Raw genomic sequence first — 23,851 nt, forward strand, 5'->3', positions numbered from 1 at the left:
AATATCTCCACTTGGCCTCTTTTCTCACAGCAAGCTTTTCCCTCCCTTTTCCTGAAGCTCATTAAACATTTACAGCACCTACCTCTTCAGCAGGGAAAGAAAGGGGCTGTGTTTGCTGGGCCAATTTGACTTTCTGAAGGAAACTCGCTTTATGGAGTAACAAGAGCGCTTTTAATCAGTGGCAGCAAGCAGAGGAAAGGGACTGAGAAAGAATTGGATGTCGCCCCTTAGGGCACCGGAAGAGAAGAGAAAGTGAGAGAGGACCAGAGTTCCACCATTCTCAGCACAAACGTCAGCACTGCCATGCTCAGCTCACTCTGTCATCCGGCCAAGTTGGCCTGCAGTCCTGATTGAAGCATGGGACGGGCCTTCTTCTTCAGGAGGTCAGCCCAAAACTATGACCAGTCACAGCTCCAGAGACGTGATCCTGCTGTGCGCAAGGAGCAAAGCTCATGGCCCTGCCTACCAGCCTCTGTGAATGGCTTTAAGTGGACAGTTAGCAGGAGCTCTGGGGGTCCATGCTGCCCAGTGGTGAAATCAGAGATGTGTAATCAGGCAATCAGGTTCCTATTGTAGGAGAGTGAGAGTGAGAGCGAGAGCGAGAGAGAGAGAGAGAGAGAGAGAGAGAGAGAGAGAGAGAGAGAGAGAAGAGGACACAGAGAGACAGAGACAGAGAGAGAAGGGGAGAGAGAGGGAGAGAGAAAGAGAGACACACATACACACAAAGAGGGACAATGAGAGATAAAAATACTGAGGGAGATAAACAGAGCCAAAGAGAAAGACAGAGACAAAGATGAAGAAGGCCAGAAAGAGACAGACAGTTGTATTGCTAGTGATCATTAAGAAAATAGATTGCCCGTGTTTTGCATGACTGCTCGTATGAACTTATCAGATTGCTTGCCTTCTCGATGGGTGAGGGGAGGGAAGGAGGAAGTGAGAAAATTTGGAACTCAAAAATTTTAAAAAAAACAAATGTTAACAATTGTTTCTACATGTAATTGGGGAAAATAAAAATATTCATTTTATTTAAAAAGAAAAAAAGCAAATGTCTTTCCTTATAGCTTTTATTTTAACTTTTAAATTATTATATTATGGTTATTATCAATATGTTCAAAATGTAGTTGGCAAATTCTGAGTATTTCACCTCATATTTTTTAGCAGATAAAAGTGATGGATCTGATGCAGAAGATGAAAGTGAAGACCAAAACGTGAAAACAAAGAGAAATAAGTAAGTAATGATAACAACAATAATAATAATTCACCTGTATCTACCATTTTGAAGTTTAGATATTATCAGCCTATAATCCAATAAGGCCTTTCTGAAGTAGAATTTGGTTTTGGGGAGAAAAGGAAAGCCTTGGGGGACTCTTCTGCCTCATGATAATATGGAGGTGACCCTGGGCTCTTACCATCTGTACCAGCTGAGCGAATGCTCTGGCAGGACTTGCCAGTTGAAGTACTTTGAGTAGAAACCGAATGGTGTGCTGCGTGGCTCTTTTTCTTTCTTTCTTTCTTTCTTTCTTTCTTTCTTTCTTTCTTTCTTTCTTTCTTTCTTTCTTCTCTCTCTCTCTCTCTCTCTCTCTCTCTCTCTCTCTTCCTTTCTTTCTTTCTTTCTTTCCTTATTTCCTTATTTCTTTATTTGTTTGTTTATTTTTGTAACATGCATTTATTTTGCCTCCTTCCCACACCATCTTTTGACAAAAGGCAAACAAAACTCTTGTAATGAATACGCATAATCAAGCACAGCAGAGGCTCACGCTGGCCATGTCTGCAAATGCTCATGTGATACCACATCCTCTATCAGGGCTGGCTAACATCAGAGAGTGTCACTAGGTAGGAAGCAGGGTAAAGATTATTGTCAGGTTTTTGGCTGCTCAAAGTGTTACCTATGGTAGGCGGTGGGGTGAACCAGAGCTACCTGCAATGATGCCTGTTTTCCTACCATTCACGTGTTTTTGAGGAGAGCAAATAGTTTTTATTTGAATACAGATGTAGCAGTCCCTAGCTCGGGGCACCCTCACACTCGTTGCCATGTGGGGAGGCCTTCAAATGCTGCCTTTGGGCCAGAATGGGGATGGCCAGGTGCTGAGCAGCCCACAAAGCAAGGGGCCATCAGGACAAGCCTCCGGGACGCTTTTGGTGGCTGCAGTGTTGCAGGAGAGAGAAACTGGATCATGAGGGTCCAGATGAGTCAAAACAAGTGGCAAATTCCCCAGATTTTGTTCAGAAGTAGGGGAGAAGCATGTCACTCTCCTCAGCCAGGCACCAGGAAGAGGAGCATGTGAGTGAGGCCCCGATGTCCTGGAAAGCGGACAGGAGCTTCCTTAGTACTTTGATTATACTCTGGGCCTTGGCTGGGCAGTAGAGGCAGGCCCTATATTCATCTCAGGCCAGGTAAATGAAGAGATTCTCTCAGCCCCTGCATAACAGGAGGAATAATCCTGGCATCTGTCAGTATCTCTACTTGTCTTGGCCTGGTGACCAAGGTTTCTAGGGTGGAGGTGGGAGGCAGTGAGAAAGAGGCTCAGTGAACCCTGGACCTTCAGATAAGGATGCAAAGAGATGGGAAGTGGTCCATGACCCACTAGGAAGGTGGAGAGCACGGGATGAAACACCAGAGCTCGAGATAACTGAAGTCAGAAACTATACCCCTTGATTTTCAGGACACAAGGACAGGGTAGTTATGCTCAAAATTCTCTCCATCTCTCTCTGTGTTTGTCTCTCTCTGTCTTTGTTTCTCTGTCTCTGTTTCTGTTTATGTGTCTATGTGTGTCTGTGTGTCTCTCTCTACCTCTCTGTCTCTGTCTCTCTCTGTCTTTGTCTTACTCTGTGTCTCTCTGTCTCTGTGTCTGTCTCTCTGTCTCTGTCCCTTCCCCTCTAACCCCTACCCCATTTTTATAAGGAGGTATCAGGAGACGTGTCTTAATCATGAAGCAAATTCAGACAGGACACTCTAGACTGACTTATTCTCTTACATGCTTTAAATTATTTTTCTGTGATAAATAAAAATGGGGACATTGCATTGGATTTGGGAGGATGGGGGACCTAGCCCCCATTGCCAATAGCTCCTGAGCACAAGTTCAGTCTCATTCCTTGTCTGCCTATGGCTTGTGCTTCTGTAATAGGTGAAATGGTGACAATGCATTTCTCTCTGGAAAGTTCTTTTTTACCATTATCCTGTAAGGGATGGATGACCTCCTTGGGAGAGGACACTGTAGACTGTCCAGCGAATAACAATGAATGGGTTGCCACAAGTCACATCCACCTCTTTCCTCCAGGTGAACTTCTGTCTTTGCAGCTACACATGGGCTCAATTTTTTTTCCTTAAACACAACTCCCCAAAACTCTTTTGAAATTGATGACTGCAAAACATTCCTTGTATTACCTTAAAAAGCCACCCTACTGAGATGAGGAGAAATGTATGGCCTTGGATTCTGTGCTCCAACATTCTGCATGGTCCTGTCAGCAACATAAACTAGAGATTAGTTTAATTAACAACATTATTTGGTGCCAAAGACACTTTCCCTCATGAGCTTCCTCTAGAGAGAAATATGTCCCAATGAAAAGCTTTCAGATAACTGAAATACTTTTAAAATGCTCTGCTGGGGCTGTGTGGCCATTTCCCTTATTTCTGGGGAGGGGAATTTTGCGCGTGCTCCAGGACCTCACATCTTGGCTCAGAACGGCAGCTTGATGAATTGCTCTATTTCCTGCTTTTTGCGTAATGCCATGTTCTTTCCCACCAGGGCCTTATGTATGTGCCTTGTTATGGTTCAGAAGTGTTTAAAAATATGCACTCTCTGTTAAGAACTGGGAATACATTGCCAAGAGTTTCACTTAATTATTTTAGGGATTATTGGTGAAAGGGTTTGGTGCCCACCTGTGATTTTATTGGACTAGGCAGCACTTGACAAGGAAATGCCTTCCACCAGCTGCAGGTAAACCACTCAACCAGAGCTTAACAGCCTTAGTGTTGCTGAGAGCACCTTAAGGTTAAATGACTTGCTCGAGGTCTCCTAGGCACTATGGATTAGAGACAAGCCTTGTGCCCAAATCTTGACTTTAAGGCTACCTCTCTATGATTCACTACTCTGCCCTTATTGTTTCAAAAATAATGCAATCAAAACCACACAATACATATGAGATCTAAAAATGCCAAAAATTATTTTTACTTCTGGCCCTTTCAGATTTGACAGGTTTATCCAGTGGTTTCATAAGGAAACACTGAGACTCTTTAGCACCAAAGGGGAGAAATAACTTTATTCTCAATATTAATCAGTTGTAAGACTTGGAAAATACAAACAAACATATGTTAATGACTTCTTACTAGTTGATACAGATTAACCGTAATCAAAGGCATCATTGAAAATGTCTGTTGTGAACATTGACTATTACAACATTTTATGAACTGTGTGAACCACACTTTTTTGTTTGAAATTTTAGCAGCTGGGTGACACAGTGGATAGAGCACCGGCCCTGGATTCAGGAGGACCTGAGTTCAAATGCGGCCCCAGATGCAAAACACTTACTAGCTGTGTGACCCTGGGCAAGTCACTTAACCCCATTGCCTAGCCAAAAGAAAAATGAGCAGCCATCTTATGAATGACTTTGGAAGCTAGTATTACAAAGTAGAAAACAAATGATGGAACTTTGATTGGATAACATGAGAATAACAGGATGCAAATGCACAGTTTCACTATGGGGTGTGGTGGACTAAACTGCATCTAAGACAGAGAGCGCAACAAGCTGGACTTGGTCACTTGTATTTTGTTTAGCCTTGGACAAATATCTTTCTTTTACTCACCCTCAATTTTCTTTCTTTTCTATTTTTTGAGTGGATTCTGAATAGATAACCTTTTAAGTTTTCCTTTCAGCTACAGACCTCTGATCCTAGAATCTTATGAACAGATGATATCTAGGCTTATGAAAAGCACAAAATGTTATGATCCCACATACTGGCCTGTCATCAGGACCCAGAATATCACTTTCTGCCCTTGTTCAGAAAGTCAGAGAGGCCTACAGGATGAGGAAAGCTTAAATCCGAAAGCATCATCTACCTTGAAGGAAAAGAGAGATGGATTTATATTGACAGATAATGGTGATCTGGTAAAGGGAAAGCAGGAAAGAGGATACCTACAGTCCCTAAAATGCACTTCAAAGTCTAACAGAACTCTTCAAAGCAGCTGAAGGCCAAGTCTACAAGATCCTCAGAAAGCAGTCAGAGGAATCTCCATATGGAGCCTGATATTTAGCCTTCATGAGTGAGGTGCCTCTTCTCTTGAGGAGAGATTTAGAAGCGGGTTCCAGGAGGTCAGACAATCAGAGTACTCCAATCAAAGTGAATTTTTCTGGATCTCAGAGCTGGCCGACTTGGACTTGTATTCAACTGAGACATAATTGGAAAGCATTTATGCTTGGATGAATCATAAGACAGAAGGGGCAACATAAAATGAAGAGAGACCACGGCCTAACTCCTACAATATTCCCATGGATACTTGTATAATTGCACGTTTTCTCTGGTGTGTGTTGTTTTCAACATCTGTGATTATCCTTCAGAATTTTGGACAGATCCACAACCTTGTTGGGTATGGATCTTTCATATTCTGACATATAATGAACTTTCTTTTCACCTTCTCATCCTGGATGACTTATTGGTCATGAATTTACACGAATCTTGTACAATGATCTTTGCTACCCAACACATTGGAACTTTGCCTATGGTTCTTCAAATATTTCCTGGATACCCAACAGACGACTTGAGCTATCTATCTGTTATTCTTGACTGTTTTCTTTTCAATACAATTTTCTTTTTTTTTTAAATTACAAACCTAACACCCATAAACATTTCAATATCCAGAGAACAGAAAGATGATTTTGTATGAAATATGGGCTTCTAGTATATACATTTGTTAAAGCACATATTACATTTAACATGAGAGTAACAAAAACTTCCCCATTCATCTGTAGCCACTTCTGAACTTCCTTCAGCTCTTATATGGATCTTATTTTAACTCTTCTCCTTGATAAATGAATGCTTTAATATTTTCTAGCTATATTTCCTTTATAATGCTTTATATATCATATTTACTTGTTCATTATAATTAATAAGGTATAGCTTAACCATCCTCACAACTCAACCTTCCATTTGGATTCCTTAGATTTTATGGTGTTCTATGATCCACAATAATATCATATGTCCAGGAGGACTTTGGCATTAAATAGATGGGTTTTTGCAGTGATAAGTAGCTCAGGATCAGTTAAAATATTGATCAGTTTCCCAAATATGATCTGGCATGTTCTCTTCCTTTTATTGACCTCTAGGACCATTTTCCCCCTCTCTCTACCATGCCTATCCAAGATAAAGATGCTGATGAACATATTATAACATATTATTGGCTTGCCAAAAATCTAGATGTTATGAACAAAACAGCAGTCTTTTTAAAGGAACTTGGTTTTCAATTTGAATAGATTAGCTAGTCTATTTTGTTTGAACATGGGTCTCTTTAAGAAAGGCCTACAATATTCCAAAGCTAACTTGCATATTGTTATCTGCAAACAGAAATATGCAGTGCCTCATTATAGATAGGGTGCCTCTCTTCTACTTGGATATTATTATTATTGATGGTAATAATAATAATAAATAACTTTGTATAGAACTTTTAGGTTTGAAAAAAAAAAGCCTTACATATATATTGTTTTCATTTGGTCCTCACAACAAGTAGCTGGTGGGGGCAGTACTATTGTTGTTATTGATGTTATAGTTTTGTAGATAGGGAAACAGATTCAGAGGTTAGGGCCAGAGTCACATAGCTGGCAAGTGTTTGAGGCAGGATTTGACCTTCTTGTGTTCAAATCCAAATCCAACATGGTTTCCACTTTGTCATCTTCCTGATTCTGCAGGATGTAGTCCATGACAATGGCAAAACCCTTTGTGAACATTAGTGTCCTTGATGTATTTATGGATTAGTGTGGATTTTTTGGGGAAATGTTTGTGTCATATCATTTTCGAGGTTATTTACAAATGATATTAATGTATATATAAAGGATACCTTTTGGTCCATATTTTGTGCTATGGAGTCAATTTTTGTGTGTACATATTATATGTGTGTGTAATGAATATATTGACCCAACTGTTTTCTATACCATTCATTCAGTTCTGTAACTGACAATATGATGCTCTCCAGAAAATCACTTGTGAAGGCCTGCCTGATTTCCACTTACATTTTCTTCAGATTTAGCCTTGATATAACAGACATAGACCTTTCTGCTAAAGAGGTTAGAGAGGTGAGGGCATATTGCTCTGCAGCCAGAATCTCATTTTTTCAAAACTGTACCATTCATTTTTTTCAAACTTTAATTTTTTGTTGCTTTCCACTTGACAAAAAGCAATAAGCATAAATAGTTTGCCTGTACAAGAATCAACAAACTAGAAGACTGCATATGAGATAGAGGATTTCTATTGCATACAGTTTATTTTTAAAAATATTTAAAAATCAATATGTTATTTTCAAAACTGCCCTACTTGTATATTTCTCACTTTTACCACATCTTCTATACATCTATTTTTTTGAATGACCCTCTTCTTTTTCAGGTGGAGATGTTTCTATCACTCACCCATTTTGAACAGCTCAGGATATTTTCATCTGATTCTATTCTATTGATTTAGAATCTCTCTCCCTTAGAGATGTCTAGAAATGGGCGTCCTGAACCTCATCACTACAGTGGGAGCTGCAGTATAAATAGCTTCTTTCTCTGTTTGCTTAGGCTTCTCTTCCTCAGTCTGTCCTGTTAACATGTCATTGAACATGAGTTCTTCATTGCGATTCTATCAGTACACAAGTTTTGCTTGTTGCAAGCAGGATTTAACAAAGGGCAAACTAAAGCAATTCTCTGAGTGAGATGTCCTTTACTAGCAGGGCATTCAGCCTGGTAATAAAAGGGTCTTATGGTCTGCCTCCATTTTGCCAAAAAACCCAGAGTGAGAGCCCACTGTGCCTTTTCAGCCTATGTGTCTTTTCTGCCTTCTGATTGGCTTAATGATACATCATTTGTAGCTCCCCCAGCAAATGTAAGGCCACCCTGATTGGGGGACATCCTCCGTATTGCTTCATTGTTGGGGGTTAGGGGTGCGGGCAGGACTAATCCTCATGAGAAAGGATTGATCTGCAGCTAAGGAAGGTGGGATGGCTTTAAGATGTGACTGATTACACCCCTCTCTGACACTCCAGGAACGCCAGCTGCCCCAGGAGATTCAGCTACCTCCAGCAATCTTGGCCAGAAAAGCATAAGCTATCTCAATCAGGTTTTCACTGGCTTGATCTTCCCTTTGTAGATAAGGTCACCTTAAACTTTGGTAAAGAAAAAGCAGAGACACAAGAGGTTTACTTTGGGGAGGGCTTTAGCTCGACCTGGCTTCTGTTTATGGCCCTGCCCAAGCTAGCTAAGCAGCAGATGCTTGGAGTGATTACCTTACTCACTTACGCCCTTTAGAAACTGCTTGCCCTTAGAAGGGGTGGGGTGGTCTGAGGAAATGGATGGATTCACAGAGAGATATCAGTTATTAAACTGGGCAATCCAATATTAATTTTCCTCAGGCAGGCCCTACCAAGCTAGTCAGGGTGCAAGACCAGCTGTTTGTATTCATGTGAATACAGCTCTGGATGGAAAATCTCCTCAGTGGAGCTGTAGCCATTCAGAGACGAATTATTGGGCCTGGGTGACCCATGGAATTCATAAAACCACCACACAGCCCCCAGGGCTATGCAAAGCCCGTCTCTTTCTGTAGAGTCCTCCCTAAGATGAATCAGAAGGCCCTTTTCACTCACACCCTTGTGGTGCCTATACTGCTCCAGAATGATCTGCTTCTTTGTGGTCTAATGCTCATGAGAAATAATCTTAAGTATTCTATCTTCCTCTCAGATTTACCCTTTCTACACAATTCATTAACTGAAATGGTCATTTGTTCCTCTATCATAACTCTTGGTTTGAGATGCAAAGTGTGACAATTAAAATAAAAAAAAGTACATTCAAAGGCCAAGAAACACATGGCTGAAACATTACTGAAGCTACTGTCTTTATATTACAATCCATGAACTAAAAAAAAAGAAAACCTGGGGGGGGGAGAAAAAGTTAATCTTCACTATCACTCTGCGGGAGTGAGAACTTTGTGAGGGTTTCCTCTGAGTGTTTGTCGTAAAGTGTTTCTTTAGTCAGTCACAATTTCTCAACATACACTTTATCTCTTTTACTATTTCAAGATATAAGATTATGGCTGAAGGCATTTACCTTTGGGCTTTGTACCAAGGATTTATCTTCTTACACAACTACATCGTGGACCAAGCTGTTCCACCACTGATTTGTTATTCAAGACACTGAAGTAGGAATGGCAGAGTAGAAGACATGCTGGGCTCGGACTCAGGCTAGACCGGGTTTTGAGTCCTTCCTCTGACACTGAAGTGCTTTGTGACTATGTCCAGACCATGTGACTCCTAAGGCCAGTTGTACTCATCAGTAAGAGACAAAATCACACCTGCAGGACCAACATTGAAAAGTTGTCTTGAGGCTAAAATGGGATAGAACATAAGCTCTTTGAGGACAAGGTCTAGCAAACATTTGCTTTTGTGGCCCCAACCTAACATGGAACTTGGAACACAGTGGATACGTAAGGAATGGGTGTTTATTGATCAAGGAAATGTATGTAACATATTTTGTATCCCTGACAGTGCTACATAAATTTCAGTCATTGTTATTAAATGGCATTCCCTCACCACTAATAAATGTCAGGATGATTGTCCTTGTGCCAACTGCAGCCACACCCAATTCTGCAATTGCTCTCATCTTCCACCCTGAGTAATTTTCTCCCCAGTAAGATATTGTCGGTTTCATTGTTTGTGATATTGTCCAATACTTATGACATGCCAGGTCTGAGTCTGTTCTTGAAATACATTCATAATATGCAAATGTAAATCTTCTGAGTGAATTCCAAGGCTCCACTCTCTTATACTTCTTTTGTATTTAAAAAGATAAATGGATATGAATGTTATGAATGATGAAGTCTACGACCCTAGGTAATGTTGAATGTGAGTGCGTGTTTGTAAATACGTGTGTATGCATACGATGAGCTGGCACCAGATGCAGATAGAAATTTAGCGATACACACTCCCTTTCCTGCTGTTTTTTTTTTCCTTCCTTCCTTTGCTCCTTTTTTTTTTCTTTCTTCCTTTCTTTCCTTTCTGGATCAGCAGTTTCAACCATGTAAAGTAACTCCACTCTGGCCATCATGTCCATGGAGGCAGATCTACTCCCATTCTCTAATTTATAATTATTGGTTGCCGAGGGGTTAAATGACTTGCCAGGGTCCCATTGCTGGCAGTGTCAGAGGCAGAACTTGGGCCCAGGTCCTCATTACTCCAGGCCAGCTTTCATCTCCAGTCACTGTGCCATGCCATGGCTAACTCTTGGGCAATCTACATACAGACCGATGTGCATATGCACGTGTGTGTCTTTGTGTGTCTAGCTAGCTAGCTAGCTGCATTTCATTGTTTCTTTTTTAGAACTATGAGCACCACAGCTTGGAGATACTTACAAAAGTGTCTATACAAGATTCAAGGGCCCCTATTACAGGGTGGTTAGCTGCCATGCTAATGGAATGTTTGTATTCAAATTGGGGTATATTGCATGGCTGTATGCTGGTGTCCTGTCTGTGAATTTCCTATCACTGAAAATAGCCAGTTACTTATTCTTTGGGGTGCAGGATTGCAGTTGTCTTCTGTGTCTTCCACACCCCCTCTGCAGTTTCCATTTCATTTCCCCTGAAGTCATTCCTTTGAGCTCCTGTGGCCAGCCATCATCACCTTTTCATTACAAAAGTCCGACATTCAATTAACATGACCTTCTCTGAGTGCCCCGGCTGCTTGGTTTGTTTTGGGAGCTCATTCCTGGTGTGATGTGCTTTGGATTCCTGATCGCATATCCATCTTCCATGTCTCCAAAAGCATTAAAAGCAATATCCCTAAGAAAGCCCATTTCTGCTTTAAAAGCACAACTTCTGGGTGAATTTGTTCAAGTCTCTGGTCTTCAGAAGAGCCAAGGGCTCATAACCAAGGGCACTCCCCATACCCTGGGAACCCAAGTCTTTAAATTTGGAGCAAAAGCTCTGCCCTCCAACAGTTGGTGAGAAAGTAAGGAAAACCACCCAAAGATCAAGAAGGATTCTCTAACATTGGTGTCCCTGTGGGACATACAAAGTCAAGATATTTCCATAAAAAATATAGGTCCCCATTGGTCTTGGAGGCTGAGAACCTGAGTTTTATCCCTGACACCCAGTCCCTTAACTACTTTCTAACCCTGACCAATTCATTTCCTCTTGCTTAATTTCAGGTTCTTTGTGATGTTGCAGTAAATTTTGTTGAAAGACAGACAGAAACAGAGAGACAAAGACAGAGAGAGACAGAGAACAGCTAGATGATAAAGTGGTAGAGTTCTGAGCCTAGAGTAAAGAAGACCTGAGTTCAAATCTGGCCTCAGACGCATACTGGTTGTCTGACCCTGGATAAGTCACTTAAATCTGTTTGCCTCAGTTTCCTCATGTGTCAAATGAGCTGGAGAAGGAAATGGCAAACCCCTCCAGCATCTGTCCAGAAAACTGCAAATCAGATACCACTCAACAACAATACTCTTTCTCTCTCCATATATTATACACACACACTCACACACGTATGTTTGTATTATGTACACACATACGTATATATGTATATGTGTGTACACATATATGCATGTACATTTTATATATATATATACTTCTCCATTTCCAAATGCATCCCTCCTCTTCTTCTACCTAGAAGTCCATGTCCTTCTGACAAAGAATGATTTTTTTTAAGATAATGGAAAAGGGAATTTCAGCAACATTAACCCACCCATCAGCTAAGCCTAAGGCTCCATGTAGTGCTCTACGCCCATAATAACCACCGGATTTACATTCGGTTACTACAGAACCTTGTTCGCCTTTTCACCAGGATTTGCTTGGTCCGCATGACCTCGAAGCGCTCAGCTCCCTCCCCCCATTTGGAAACACTGTGACAGAGAGCTTCCTGAGGCCTGCAGGCCCGAGGGCCTCAGGATCTTGCTAAGAAAACCCAAGGCGCCTCCACCAGGGCAGGCTACATGGGCAGTGTCCTGCTGTCTGGGGCGCCGCGTGTGTGAGTGAGGCGTCCTAGGGGACAGTGATTCTGGCTTCGCCTTCTCGTTTGTCAGCTCCTTGTGGCTCCAAACAGGATGGGACGTGCATTTGGTTTGGGTTGGGTCCAGACCGGCGATTTCAGTGTTGTAAGCAGCTCCTAAAGAGGGCGCTCTCTCTGTCAGCAAAGATCAGTAGCTGTTTAGCAACTTCTAATCTGTGAGCATTGTCTGAGGCATTGAGTGCCAGTCAGGATGTCTCAGAAATGAGACTTCAGCCCAGGGCTTCCCCTATCTGAAGCAGACCCTGTATGTGCTCTGTCGAGCTCCCTCCCTCCCTGTCTTCTGTCCTCCCTCTCTCTCCCTTTTTCTCTTTCCCTCTCCTGGCCATGTTCCTTTGTCCTCATTCCTGCCCCTCCTTCTCTCTCCGTTTGTTTCTACTTGATAGGATGGGAGAAGTTCTGAGTTCTGCTCTGGGGGATCCAGTGGGAGAGTGGATAAAAGGCAGACTTAAGATACTGTGCAAATGGTATGGCTCATGATTAGTGCTCCCTCTGGTTTAAGGAGGCCTTTGCCCCAAGTTTAGATATCATTTTAGGCTCCTCCCTGTTTTCTCGTCTTTTCATGCTTTGAAATTTCTGTTTCCTTAGAGAGACTGGACTGGCAGGATCGATCCCACTCCTGATACGGCTGCCAGCAATGCCCGAACCCTTCGAGTTCCCTTTCCAACACTGCCTTGGCTGGTAGCTGCGGTGCTGAGGATTCCTATAAACCTCCTCCCTCCTTCCCTTCCCTACTGAGGCCCAGGAATCTTTACTTGTGTTGCTGTTATCATTTCAGGAGCTGCCAACTTCCCTTGGGATCAAAATACACTCTCTGAAATAGAACCAGATCTCTGTGCCAGTGTGTGTGTGTGTGTGTGTGTGTGTGTGTGTCTAAAGTAAGCCTCTCAGTCTCCTCATCTCTCTGCATCTAAAGATGCCAAGCTGCTCCTCTTAGAAAATTGGGTCAGTTTTCCAAGAGACTTGAGGTAAGCTTGGTTTGGTTTATTTATTTATTTTTTCTTTAGAAGCCTGGGCATAATGAAAGACCATTTCCATAATTCTAATGAGCTCTAAAATGATCAAATATAAATTACTTGAGCAACAAGTATCTCTCACTCTCTGCGTCTATGCTAGTGCTAGGGAGGATTCCAAAATAAAGCTCTAACAGTCTCCAGCCCTGGCTCCCAGAGGCCCTAGATTCTCACAAAGACACTATATGTATCCATGGGGAGATCTGGTGTACCTGCTACTAAATGTCTTGTAGTTGGGGGAAGGAGAAAACTAGAATCTGAGTAATGATCCCAGAAGACTTCATGAGGGATGTGGGGGATGAGGTTAGTCTGGAAGGAAATAATAACTTCTAAGAGACAGAGGAAGGAGGAGAGGGTACATAGTTATGGGGAACAAGGAAAGCAAAGTCACAGGAAGGAGAGGTGGGAGGTTGCGTAGGGGGGCTGGGAAGAAGACTGGATTGTTTAGACTACAGAGTAAAAGAAACGGAAGAGGGTACAGCAAAGGTGAAAGGAAAAGTCTAATGGGCATATCTAAGGTGAGGGACAGGGGCTGGACCTGTGATTTACGGATAGAGGGAGCTTCCAGGGGAGGCTACATCCTCTACCAATTCAAGTAGGCCTTTCTATACCTTCTGGTTTCCAAGAGCGTTGAGAGGTTAAGTGACTGGTCGAAGGTCACATAGCTAAAGGCAGTTCAGTGGTAGGTACAGTGGCTAGAGCACTAGGCCTGGAATTAGTAATATCAGTAATCAAATCCAGCTTCAGACACTTACTACAAATCACTTAACCTGTCTGCCTCAGTTTCCTCAAATGTAAAATAGGGTTAATAATAGTACATACTTCTCAGGGTTATTGTGAGGATCAAATGAGATATTTGTAAACAATTTAGCACAGTGAGCATTTAATTGTTTATTTTTCCTTTCTAAACAGAAGAAGAAAAAGAAAGAAAGAAAGAAAGAAAGAAAGAAAGAAAGAAAGAAAGAAAGAAAGAAAGAAAGAAAGAAAGAAAGAAAGAAAGAAAGAAAGAAAGAAGGAAGGAAGGAAGGAAGGAAGGAAGGAAGGAAAGAAAGAAAGGAAGAGAAAAGAGAAAGGAAAGAGAAAGAAAAGAGAAAGAAAAAAAGAGAATAGTGCTAAATACAGGGGTTAGGAGATACAAATACAAAGTGAGACAGCCCCTGTTCTCTAAGAGTTGACATCTTAATAAAGGAAGGTTCTAGAAGAGGGCACGGTTTGGAGATGGGCCTACTGTAGGAAGATGGTGTGAGCATTTGTCAGAGATCAAACTCGCACCCAGGTCTTCAGTTCCAAGCTCCCCTTTCTATACAATGCCCTGCTGCCTTATAGGGGTTAAGAGTCAGTCACATGGGCAGTGAGCAGTCACTGGAGGATATTACATAGGGAAGTGAAGAGAGTTGAGTTGCATTTTGGAAATTATAATGTCAAAGTATTTAATAAAGGGAAGGTAACTCCCCACACCTTGAAATCCCTCTGAAGAAAAAAGGAGGCATCCTTCAGTTTGGGATGTTCTGTGTTAGATTTGGTTTTTTTGTTTGTTTTAATATGAGTTGCGCCATTTTTTTTTAAGTCTGTCTCCTCTCCCAGGCCCCTCCTGGCCCGTGCTGAATCTGCCTTTGCTCTTGTCTTGATCTTGTCCAAATCTTTCCGGGGCATGCTAATTAGAAATGTTTGGGTGCCCCGAGGAGCCGTCGTGGTTTCGCCAGCTGTGCTACAAAGGATAGAGCAGATAGCAGAGGGGAGATGCTCAAGAAAAGAAGAGAGAAGCTGAAGGCTGGCCAGGGAAGTGTCCCGGAGGATGAACTGAGGCTTTGTGAGAATGTGAAGGGGCCTCAATTTTAGGATTCACAAGTAATGCCTGGCACTAAGTTGTGCCGAGGGTGCACATTTCATACAAATGCTGGGATGCTCACTGTTTATTGGCTGAACTTAAACAGAGATGAGAAGGCTGAAGCACCAGAGGCCAAAGGCAGCTTTGCATCTGAAAGCCGAGGCTGGATGTTCTTAGGACTCTCTCATGCTTTGTGTTCCCTGCTTGGTTCTCCTTGTGGAGTTTATTTTCATGTCCATTCAGCCATCATTTCTTTCTCTCACATACTTCGCGGATGGATTGAAGGGCTGAGGGCTGAGGTTCTGGGCACCCCCGGCCCCAGTGCGTCCATTTCACAAGGGCTGTGGCCCTTGTGCCACTCAAAGAAATAAACAATAAAATAAAAATCGACCTAAATATAAATCTAAGCACCACCTGTGGCGGCCACCCTAATTCTCAGCTCTGCATGGAGAAGGACCCCAGGATGCTCCCTGACAATGGCCGTTAGAGCTCTTATCTTCGAATTGTTCATCGAATTCCTATGTCCTGGGGCTGAGAAATATGAGGATCTTGTGGACACAAAAATCACTGTTACATGAAATATCCTTCAGGAGGAAGCCCCATAGGTGATTATGTCAGCTGTGCCGTGAAGCTTCTGACCCCTCACACTGCCAGAACGGAATCCCCTTGCATCGGCCATGGAATGGAATGGGATGATCTCTATCACAAACTGGATGTTTCCAACATGTCTTTGTGACTTCAGACCTTAAGGTGATTCAGGAGACAGATGCTTTGCCGCCAGTGTGTAAGGAACGGCTTTGGGGTCTCTGTGTTTACAGACCTCACACGTATCTGTGAGCACAGTTCACATAACCTGGCTGGGTAAGCCCATCCAAGCACCTACTCCAACATGGTCAGGGACAACCCAAGGACAGTCCGGGGCTTGCTGTTTGGCTGTCATGGGAAATAGAGCCTTCCTGGGACCATAACCCACATCTAGAGGAGTCCAGGAGGAATATTGAATAAGGAAAATTAGGTATTATGGGAACATCAGATCCTGACCTGGAAAGGATCTTGGGCATTGTCTAGGCCTTCGATTTATAGATAGAGAAGACCAGTGGTTTGCCCAAATCACTCATTTCACACGTAGCAGAGGAATGATATCATTCTCCTATCCAATAAAACAACCAGCCAGCCAACTAGTAAAAGGACACATGCCTATGCACCTGAAAACCTCCCGAGATGGCAGTGTGCACAGTGCCAGATCCATGGAGGGGGAACATGTCATTGGCCCAGCATAAGGGAAAAATCATGGGGAGAGCCCTCCTCAAGCACTCCCAAGGTCTGGGAGGTATTCCCAGATGTGAAAATCATTGTGAGTCCCTGGTGGGATGACGAGGGAGGACAGACATTGATAACTAGGGATCTTGGCAGAATGTCATTCCATTTCTGCGGACTTTTCCCTAAGGGCAGAATGAGGAAGGATTCGAGGCCCAGCTGTAAGAAGATCAGGGGTATCCTTGAGGTGAGAAGGAAGTTCAGTGAACTGTTCCAAGCCCCTTCCTAATATCCTTGGGGGGATTTCATTCCAGGGGCAATCAGCTTTAAGAATTCTCTGAGCAGTGTTGAAAGAGTTAAATAATGGCCTGCTCTCCTTGGATGGGCAGCTACGTGGCACAGTGGATAGAGTGCAAAACCTGGAGTCAGGAAGACCTGAATTCAAATCTGGCCTTAGGCACTTAGTGCTGGTGGTGTAACCCTGGGCAAGTCACTTCAACGTGTTCGCCTCAGTTTCCTCATCTGTAAAATGAGCTAGAGAAGGAAATGGCAAATCACTCCAGGATCTTTGCCAAGAAAACACCAAATGGAGTCACAAAGAGTCAGACACAACTAAAACAACTGAAAAACAACTATCCTTGAACCGTTCTAGCATTTTCCCTTACCTGCCATGAGTAGAATAGTTGAATGAATATGTAGATATCAAATACCAGGAATTGAATTAAGAACTAGGCATTTAAATTTCAAGAGGGAAGTATTCCCTGACCTCAAGAAGTTTCTAATGAAATAAGGGAGTCAGCAGGCACACACACACACACACACACACACACACACACACACACATAAGCACACACACACACACACACACATATAAACACACACACACCCCTGCATGCACACGTGCGTGCACACACACACACAAACACACACACCTGCACACAGAGACAGAAGGGACTGCTGGCCAGCGGGGGAGGTGTCAGTCTCTGGCATCATGGAGCTTAAAACTGATGACACATGTAACGCACCATTCCCAGAATTCATGGCGTTATAGATCTAATAACTGTGCCTCCTAGCACAGGTTGTCAAAGTAGAAGAGCGGTATGAGCAGGCAGATGGTGAGATGGCCTCACTGAATGGGAGGTCAAGTTTCAGCATGGCCTGCTTACCTAGGTAAGCCAGAAGGGAATTAATTTGTATTCATTCAGTCACTGCTCAATTAGATTGAATGGGGGGATGGGGGGGAAGTGGCAAGAACCTTGCTCATAACCCCCTCCCCTTTCCCTCTCAGCAATGGAGACAAATTGCTTTTGCCTGGACTATGTCAAGCTGGACACCCAAGAGACTGTGAATCTCTGGAGCATGTCTCCAGAGGCAGACCCATGATCCAATTCTGGGTTGCTGTCAGGTTAGGAGTTCTGTAGACTTTTTTTTTTTAATTCCTAAAGAATTGGATATTATGTCACATACCAGATGTCCTACGACCTAGGGTGGTGTTGATCCATACTCAGTAGCCTGCAGAAAGAGAGGTTGGGCTCTGTCCATTGATGCAACTAAATACAAGCTTCCACAGGATCCCCCAGGGGAGTGGAACAGCCTAGGCAAGGCTGGGAATGCTATCCCAACCCAACCTGATAGAGCATCAAAGGAGCTGCTGAGGCAATTCGCTGTTTCCAGCAAACTGGTCCACTCTTGGCACCTAAATAAATGCACAGACAGCAGAAAGATATCGTCTTGCTCCTGAAGGGACTCAAGAATGCTTGCCCTAATAACCCAGTGTGTAGCCTCTCTACTAGCACAAAGAAGCCATTTGTGATTTCATGGAATTTTGAACTAGTCATGTTGCTGAAGCTCTCTGAGCCCACATCCCTCATTTCATAAAGTAAGAAATTGGTCCAGGGATGGGGAGCAAATTGGCTAAGATCACACCAGTGTTTTGTAGGGACTCAAAGAGAAATGGGCAGTCACAATACAGAAGGGAAGAAGGGGAGGGAACAAGCTTTTCTTAAGCACCTACTATGTGCCAGGCATTGTGCAAGGTACTTTACAAATAATGTCTCAGTTGATCTCATATGATCAATTCAAGTGAACTCTATCACTTCACAAAGGTTGTGAAGCATGTTTGAATGAGGATAGCATGCTCCTTGTCCAAGATTCAAGTTTACCAACAGATCCCATGATATATGATCTTCATATCAGATTTATGCTGAGAGGAATGTCAATCATGGAAGCATACTGTGACTTTGAGATAAGGCCCAAGCACATCACAGTATGACATGAAACTCATGCTATGACCCTGAAGGTAAACAAAAGAAAGACATCCATATAAAAGAATGTGATCTGCCCGAGGAAGCTTGGAATCAACCCATTCACCACAGTATGGGAGAATTGTGACGTTGTTCTCTAGAGACCCAGCAGACCTTGCACCCTCAACATGGATAAGCCCATCAAGGCACTTCACATGGGTTACTGATGCCTTGTGATGGGTCTCCTGGGCCATCCTAATTCTACTGACGTCCCTGGAATGCTTCAGACCATGGAGAGGCTGCATGGTGGGAAATCAGGTAAGTCACATCACCTCTCAGGTCATAAGTGACTTAATTTTTACAATGAGCCCAATGTTATATGTACTGCATGCTTTCCAAGGGGCAGGGGGTGATGGTTGTGAGGGGCACAGTTTTCAAATCTAGAAATTCTTGAAAAATATCAGTCAGTGGTGGGGTGTCATCATTTACTCTTCTTGTCTATATATTTGATAAAATTAAGAAAGAAATAGATAGCGAGGTGAACAGAACATCGAAGTGCTTACTTTGTGCCAAACACTGTACAGTTCTTGCTCTCAAGGAGCTTACATTCTAATGGCATGAAGTAGAAATGAAGAGGAAGATTGAAGAGTGAGTCTGGAAGTGATGCAGAGAGCCTTAGGCTGAGCGGATTTGGAGAAAGAATAGCAGCTCTGGATGCCTCCTCAGTGCAAGGTCAGCAATAAACTCACCAATCAGAGACAAATGTCCATTGCTGCAGAGGCTGAGAAGCAGGCCACAAGTCAAATGCTGAGCTGGGCTGGGAGCAAGGGGACAAGACGCTGCCTCCATCTTCCGTGTTTGGTGGTCGCCACACTACGGTGACGGCAGATCTAGTGATTGAGGTTTGCTGGTGAATGGAAGGATCAGAAATGTAGGTAAAAGTCACCCCTCTCATATTCACAAGGAATCTCCATTTTAACAGAGCTAACAAGAGGGTGTTACTCTCTATTTGAAGACCTCTAAGGAAGGTTATTCTTGTCAAAGCAGAGGACATCTTTGTATTCATCCTCTGGTCTTGTTTTTGTCTTCTGTATGTTTTTAATATAGGTTGTTTGGTGAATCCCCGTGCATCTACATAAGTCTCTTTAGATGAGAACCATTTTTCTTCCTCCTTGTGACTGTTTCCTTTGTGCCTTCAGAATTTCATTCTTGACGCTTGCTGAGACAAATGGGACTTGGTATGGCTCTAATTGTAGGAGGTTTTTGTCTATCTGTTTCAGGACCAAAAACCTAAATCTGTATCTTTGCAACACCCTCTCTGCCACCCCCACCCGCCAAGCTCTGGACTCAAAGAAGGAGCATAGCCAATCAATCCTTTTCCTATATAATGGCCCTTCCAATATTGAACATGGCTCCCATGCACCTACTGAGTATACTCTGATCCATGCGAAACATGCTTAGTTCTTCAACCTATTCATTTGTTATTGAATCAAGCTCCTCAGCCATCCTGGCTGCTCTCCTGTGGATACTTTCCAACCTGTCAATGTCCTTCTGAAATGGCGGGCGACAGAAATGAACACAAGATTCCAGATGAGGTCTGTGAGGGCAGAGGACATGGGGTCATCATGGCTCCATTTCCTAGAAGCTCTACCTCTCTTGCTGGAGCCCTAAATTTCATTACTTTTTTTTTTTACTTTGTTTTTGTTTCTGTGTTGAAATGCTGACTGATCTTGACCTTACAGTCTACTGAAACTCCTTAATTTTTTTTTCTGAAATACTGCTGTCTAACCACTTCTCCCACATTTTGTACTTTTGAAGTTATTTTGTTATGTTCAAGATCAAGGCTTTACATTTCTCCCCATTGAATTCTATTTCATTAGGTTCAGCCCAATGTCCTAGCCTGTCAAGAGCCTTTTAGATCCTGCCTTCCAGTTTGGCAGCACTTAAAAATTCAAAAATACCATCTATGACCTCATGGAACTCACTCATAAAAATGCAAAACAGTCCAAGCCCAAGCAGAGAATCCAGGTTATGTCCCTGAAGCCATCTTCTCATATCAACATTCAGCTATTAACCACAGCTGCGTGAGTCTAACCAGCTAACCACCTAGTTGTATTAATGTCAAATCTATATTTCTTCATCTTTTCCATAAAAGGAGCATGAGATATTTTGGAAAAGCTTTATAAAAAATTTGGTCAATGATATCCACAGCATTCTCATCTACTAGTTTAGTAATCTTGTCCAAAAATAAAATGAGCTTAGGCTGTGATGACCTGTTTCTGATAAAGCCCTGCTGGCCATCTGTCATCTCTGTTTCTTTTCCCGAATAGTCACCAAAGTTCTAGATGTTCCTTAAACCTCTTTTCTAGATCCTACCCAAGAATTGAAATAAAGTCAATTAGACTGTGATTTGCAAATTCTTCTCTTCTCTTCTCTTCTCTTCTCTTCTCTTCTCTTCTCTTCTCTTCTCTTCTCTTCTCTTCTCTTCTCTCTTCTCTTCTCCCCCCCCTTTTCTTCTCTCTCTTGGACATTTGCCTTGCTCTGACCTGGTGACACCGCTCCCTGCACTCATGATCTTTCAAAAATCCTTGACTTTATGTGTTGTTGTTCAGCTGTTTATTTGTGTCTGACTCTTCATGACCATATGGGCCATAGCACATCAGGCCCTTCCATCTTCCACTATATCTAGAAGTTCTTCCAAGCTCATATTCATTGTTTCCACGACACTTTCTACCCATCTCATTCTCTGCTGTCCCCTTCTCCTCTCACCTTCAATCTTTCCCAACATCAGGTCTTTTCCAATGCATCCCATCTTCTTTTTATATAGCAAAATGTTTGAGCTTCAGCTTCAGTATTTGACCTTCCAGTGAACAACCTGAATTAATTTAAGTTTTGACTGATTTGATTTCCCTGCTGTCCGAGGGACTTCCTAAAGTCTTCTCCAACACCACAATTCAAAAGCATTGCTTCTGCAGTACTCAGCTTTCTTTACATTCCAACTCTCACAGCCATACATTGCTGCTGAAAAAACCATAGCTTTTCCTATATGGGTCTTTGCTGGCTAGGTGATGCCTCTGCTTTTTGGAGCGCTGTCCAGATTTGCCATAGCTTTTCTTCCAGGAAGCCAATGTCTTTTAATTTCATGGATGCAGTCACCGTCTGCAGTGATCTTTGAGCCCAAAAATCTGACACTGCTTCCATTTCTCCTCCCTCTATTTTCCAGGAAATGATGGGGCCAGTTGCCAAGATTTTAGATTGTGCTTTGTTTTTTTCTTTGTTTTTTGTTTGTTTGTTTGTTTGATGTTAAGCTTCAAGCCAACTTTTACACTTTCCTCTTTCAAGACTTGACAAATATGAAAATGTGGTTTACATGACTGAACATGTAAAACCCATATAAAATTCCTTGCTGTCTCAGGGAGGGGGAGGGGAAAGAGAGAATTTATAATTCATTTTGTAAAAAATAATGTTAAATTTTGTTTTTATGTGCTATTGGAAAAAGTAAAATAGCAATGTAAAAAATGTCCTTGACTTTATTTTGGCAAACATTCACCCTGCCAATTCTTTCTTCTTTTGGTCTTTCCCTTCTTCTCAAAAGTAATTCCTTTCACCCATATGATTTTGATCTGCCGGGGCCAGCAAGGCACTTCCTTTCTCTCTCCTCACACATTATACGGAGCAAATGTCTTGGCTGATTTTGTCCTGTCATTTCCCGTTCTCCTGGTCAGAGACAGTCAAAGCACAACAACACTTGAGCCCCAACCCTGCCTTCTTTTTTCTGTTGTCGTTGGTACATCTGCCCCACGCCAAGGCTCCTCTCCCTCCTGGGTTGCAGTTGCTCCTCTTCCCACAGCTCTTTTTCACCGCTCCTGGCTTTCTTCAGCTGCTTCACACCGCAGCATTCCCCGATCTTCTCGCCACAGGCTGCTGCATCCTTCTGTCGGTTCTCTGCTAGCTCGTCTTGCTTTCCTCTTCTGGATTTTTAAGGCAGGCTGTTTGTTCAGTTTGTTCTGCATTTGCACTCATCTCTTCAGATGATGCCCATTTTTCTTCCTCATCATTAATGTTTCCCTCAGTGTCTTCAACATCTTTTTCCTGAGCATCTCTTATCCTTCCTGACCTGTTTCCCTGCAGTATAGTCCACTGTGTCCTGCCCATATTTACTCTGAGTCCTTTGAAACCATGTTCTCAGCATCCTCCCAGAGGACTGAGTCCAGATTTCCTCTCCTCTGTCACGCCCACACTAAGCTTACGAGGTGCTGAGCTTCTTTGAGACAGGGAAGTTCCTCCCCATGGGCTCCCTGACCCAGCCATGGGCCATTCCCTATCCAGGCTCTCTGATCCTAAAAGAGAGAGTGGCCACTTCTTCCCAAGGTTCCCATCATTTCTGTCCTCATCTCCAGCTCTTTCTAGTTACTGAGAACTGGACGCAAAGCATCATTTAGCTTTACTGGTTACTCCACATTTTGACATATGAAATTATGACCATTAGTTACTGTACTCTTGGCAGAAAGAGTGCTCTAGCCAATTCTAGGGAGCTGAAATCTCCCAAAGAATAGAAACAGAGAGAGTGAGACAGAGACAGAGAGACAGACAGAGAGAGATACAGAGAAAGACACAAAGAGAGATAGAGAGAGAAAAGAAAAAGAAAAGTGAAGGAGGAGAGGTGGAGGAGGGTGATGAGAAAGAAGTAATGAAAGGAAGGAAGGAAGGAAGAAAGGAAGGAAGGAAGGAAGGAAGAGGAAGGAAGGAAGAAAGGAGGGAGAAGAAGGAAGAGAAAAGAAAGAAAAGACAACATAGTTTCATTGAAATGCTGTCCTACGCATTGCCTGGCAGAGATTAACCCCAAACCCTGGTAGTCAGTGGAAGAACCAGGCCAGAAGGCAGTGGGTGGGTCACTCCCAGGTGGCCTCCAGCCCCTCCAGGGGAGAACGTGTGGGAGTTGTAAGCAGAAGGGAAGGCCTTTCTCCCAGGACCCAGGGACTCTGGAGAGCTGCTCTGCTCCTGGCCTTTTCCTTCTCTCCAGTTCTAATTTAACTAATATTAGCAATTGGGAAGCTGCCCAATCCTCTTCAAGGAGTGTTTTGTTGAATAAGCTGTAAAAGGCAGTCATTGGTGAACTTTTAAAATGTTCCTACTACTCTTCCTTCCACATTGCATCTGTGGGTAATGTTATTTCTACATCTTTTGTAATAAATTTCATTAGTTAAAAATAGAAGTCTTAATCATACCCTTCGGAACATGACATCAATGGAATTGTACCTGGAGTTTTCCTTT

The 23,851-nt window shown here is 42.8% G+C and overlaps 1 protein-coding gene across 1 annotated transcript in view; it reads left to right on the top strand.

Moving 5' to 3' along the window:
• TCERG1L (transcription elongation regulator 1 like) overlaps window positions 1–23,851 on the top strand; it is a 296,277-nt gene that overhangs the window by 245,255 nt on the left and 27,171 nt on the right. The window contains 1 exon segment of the mRNA XM_020973107.2: window positions 1,159–1,228. Within this exon segment, the coding sequence (XP_020828766.1) occupies window positions 1,159–1,228 (70 nt within the window).

Source organism: Phascolarctos cinereus, unplaced genomic scaffold (genome assembly GCF_003287225.1).
Source record: "Phascolarctos cinereus isolate Bilbo 61053 unplaced genomic scaffold, phaCin_HiC Scaffold_3;HRSCAF=262, whole genome shotgun sequence".
Lineage (NCBI taxonomy): Eukaryota > Metazoa > Chordata > Mammalia > Diprotodontia > Phascolarctidae > Phascolarctos > Phascolarctos cinereus.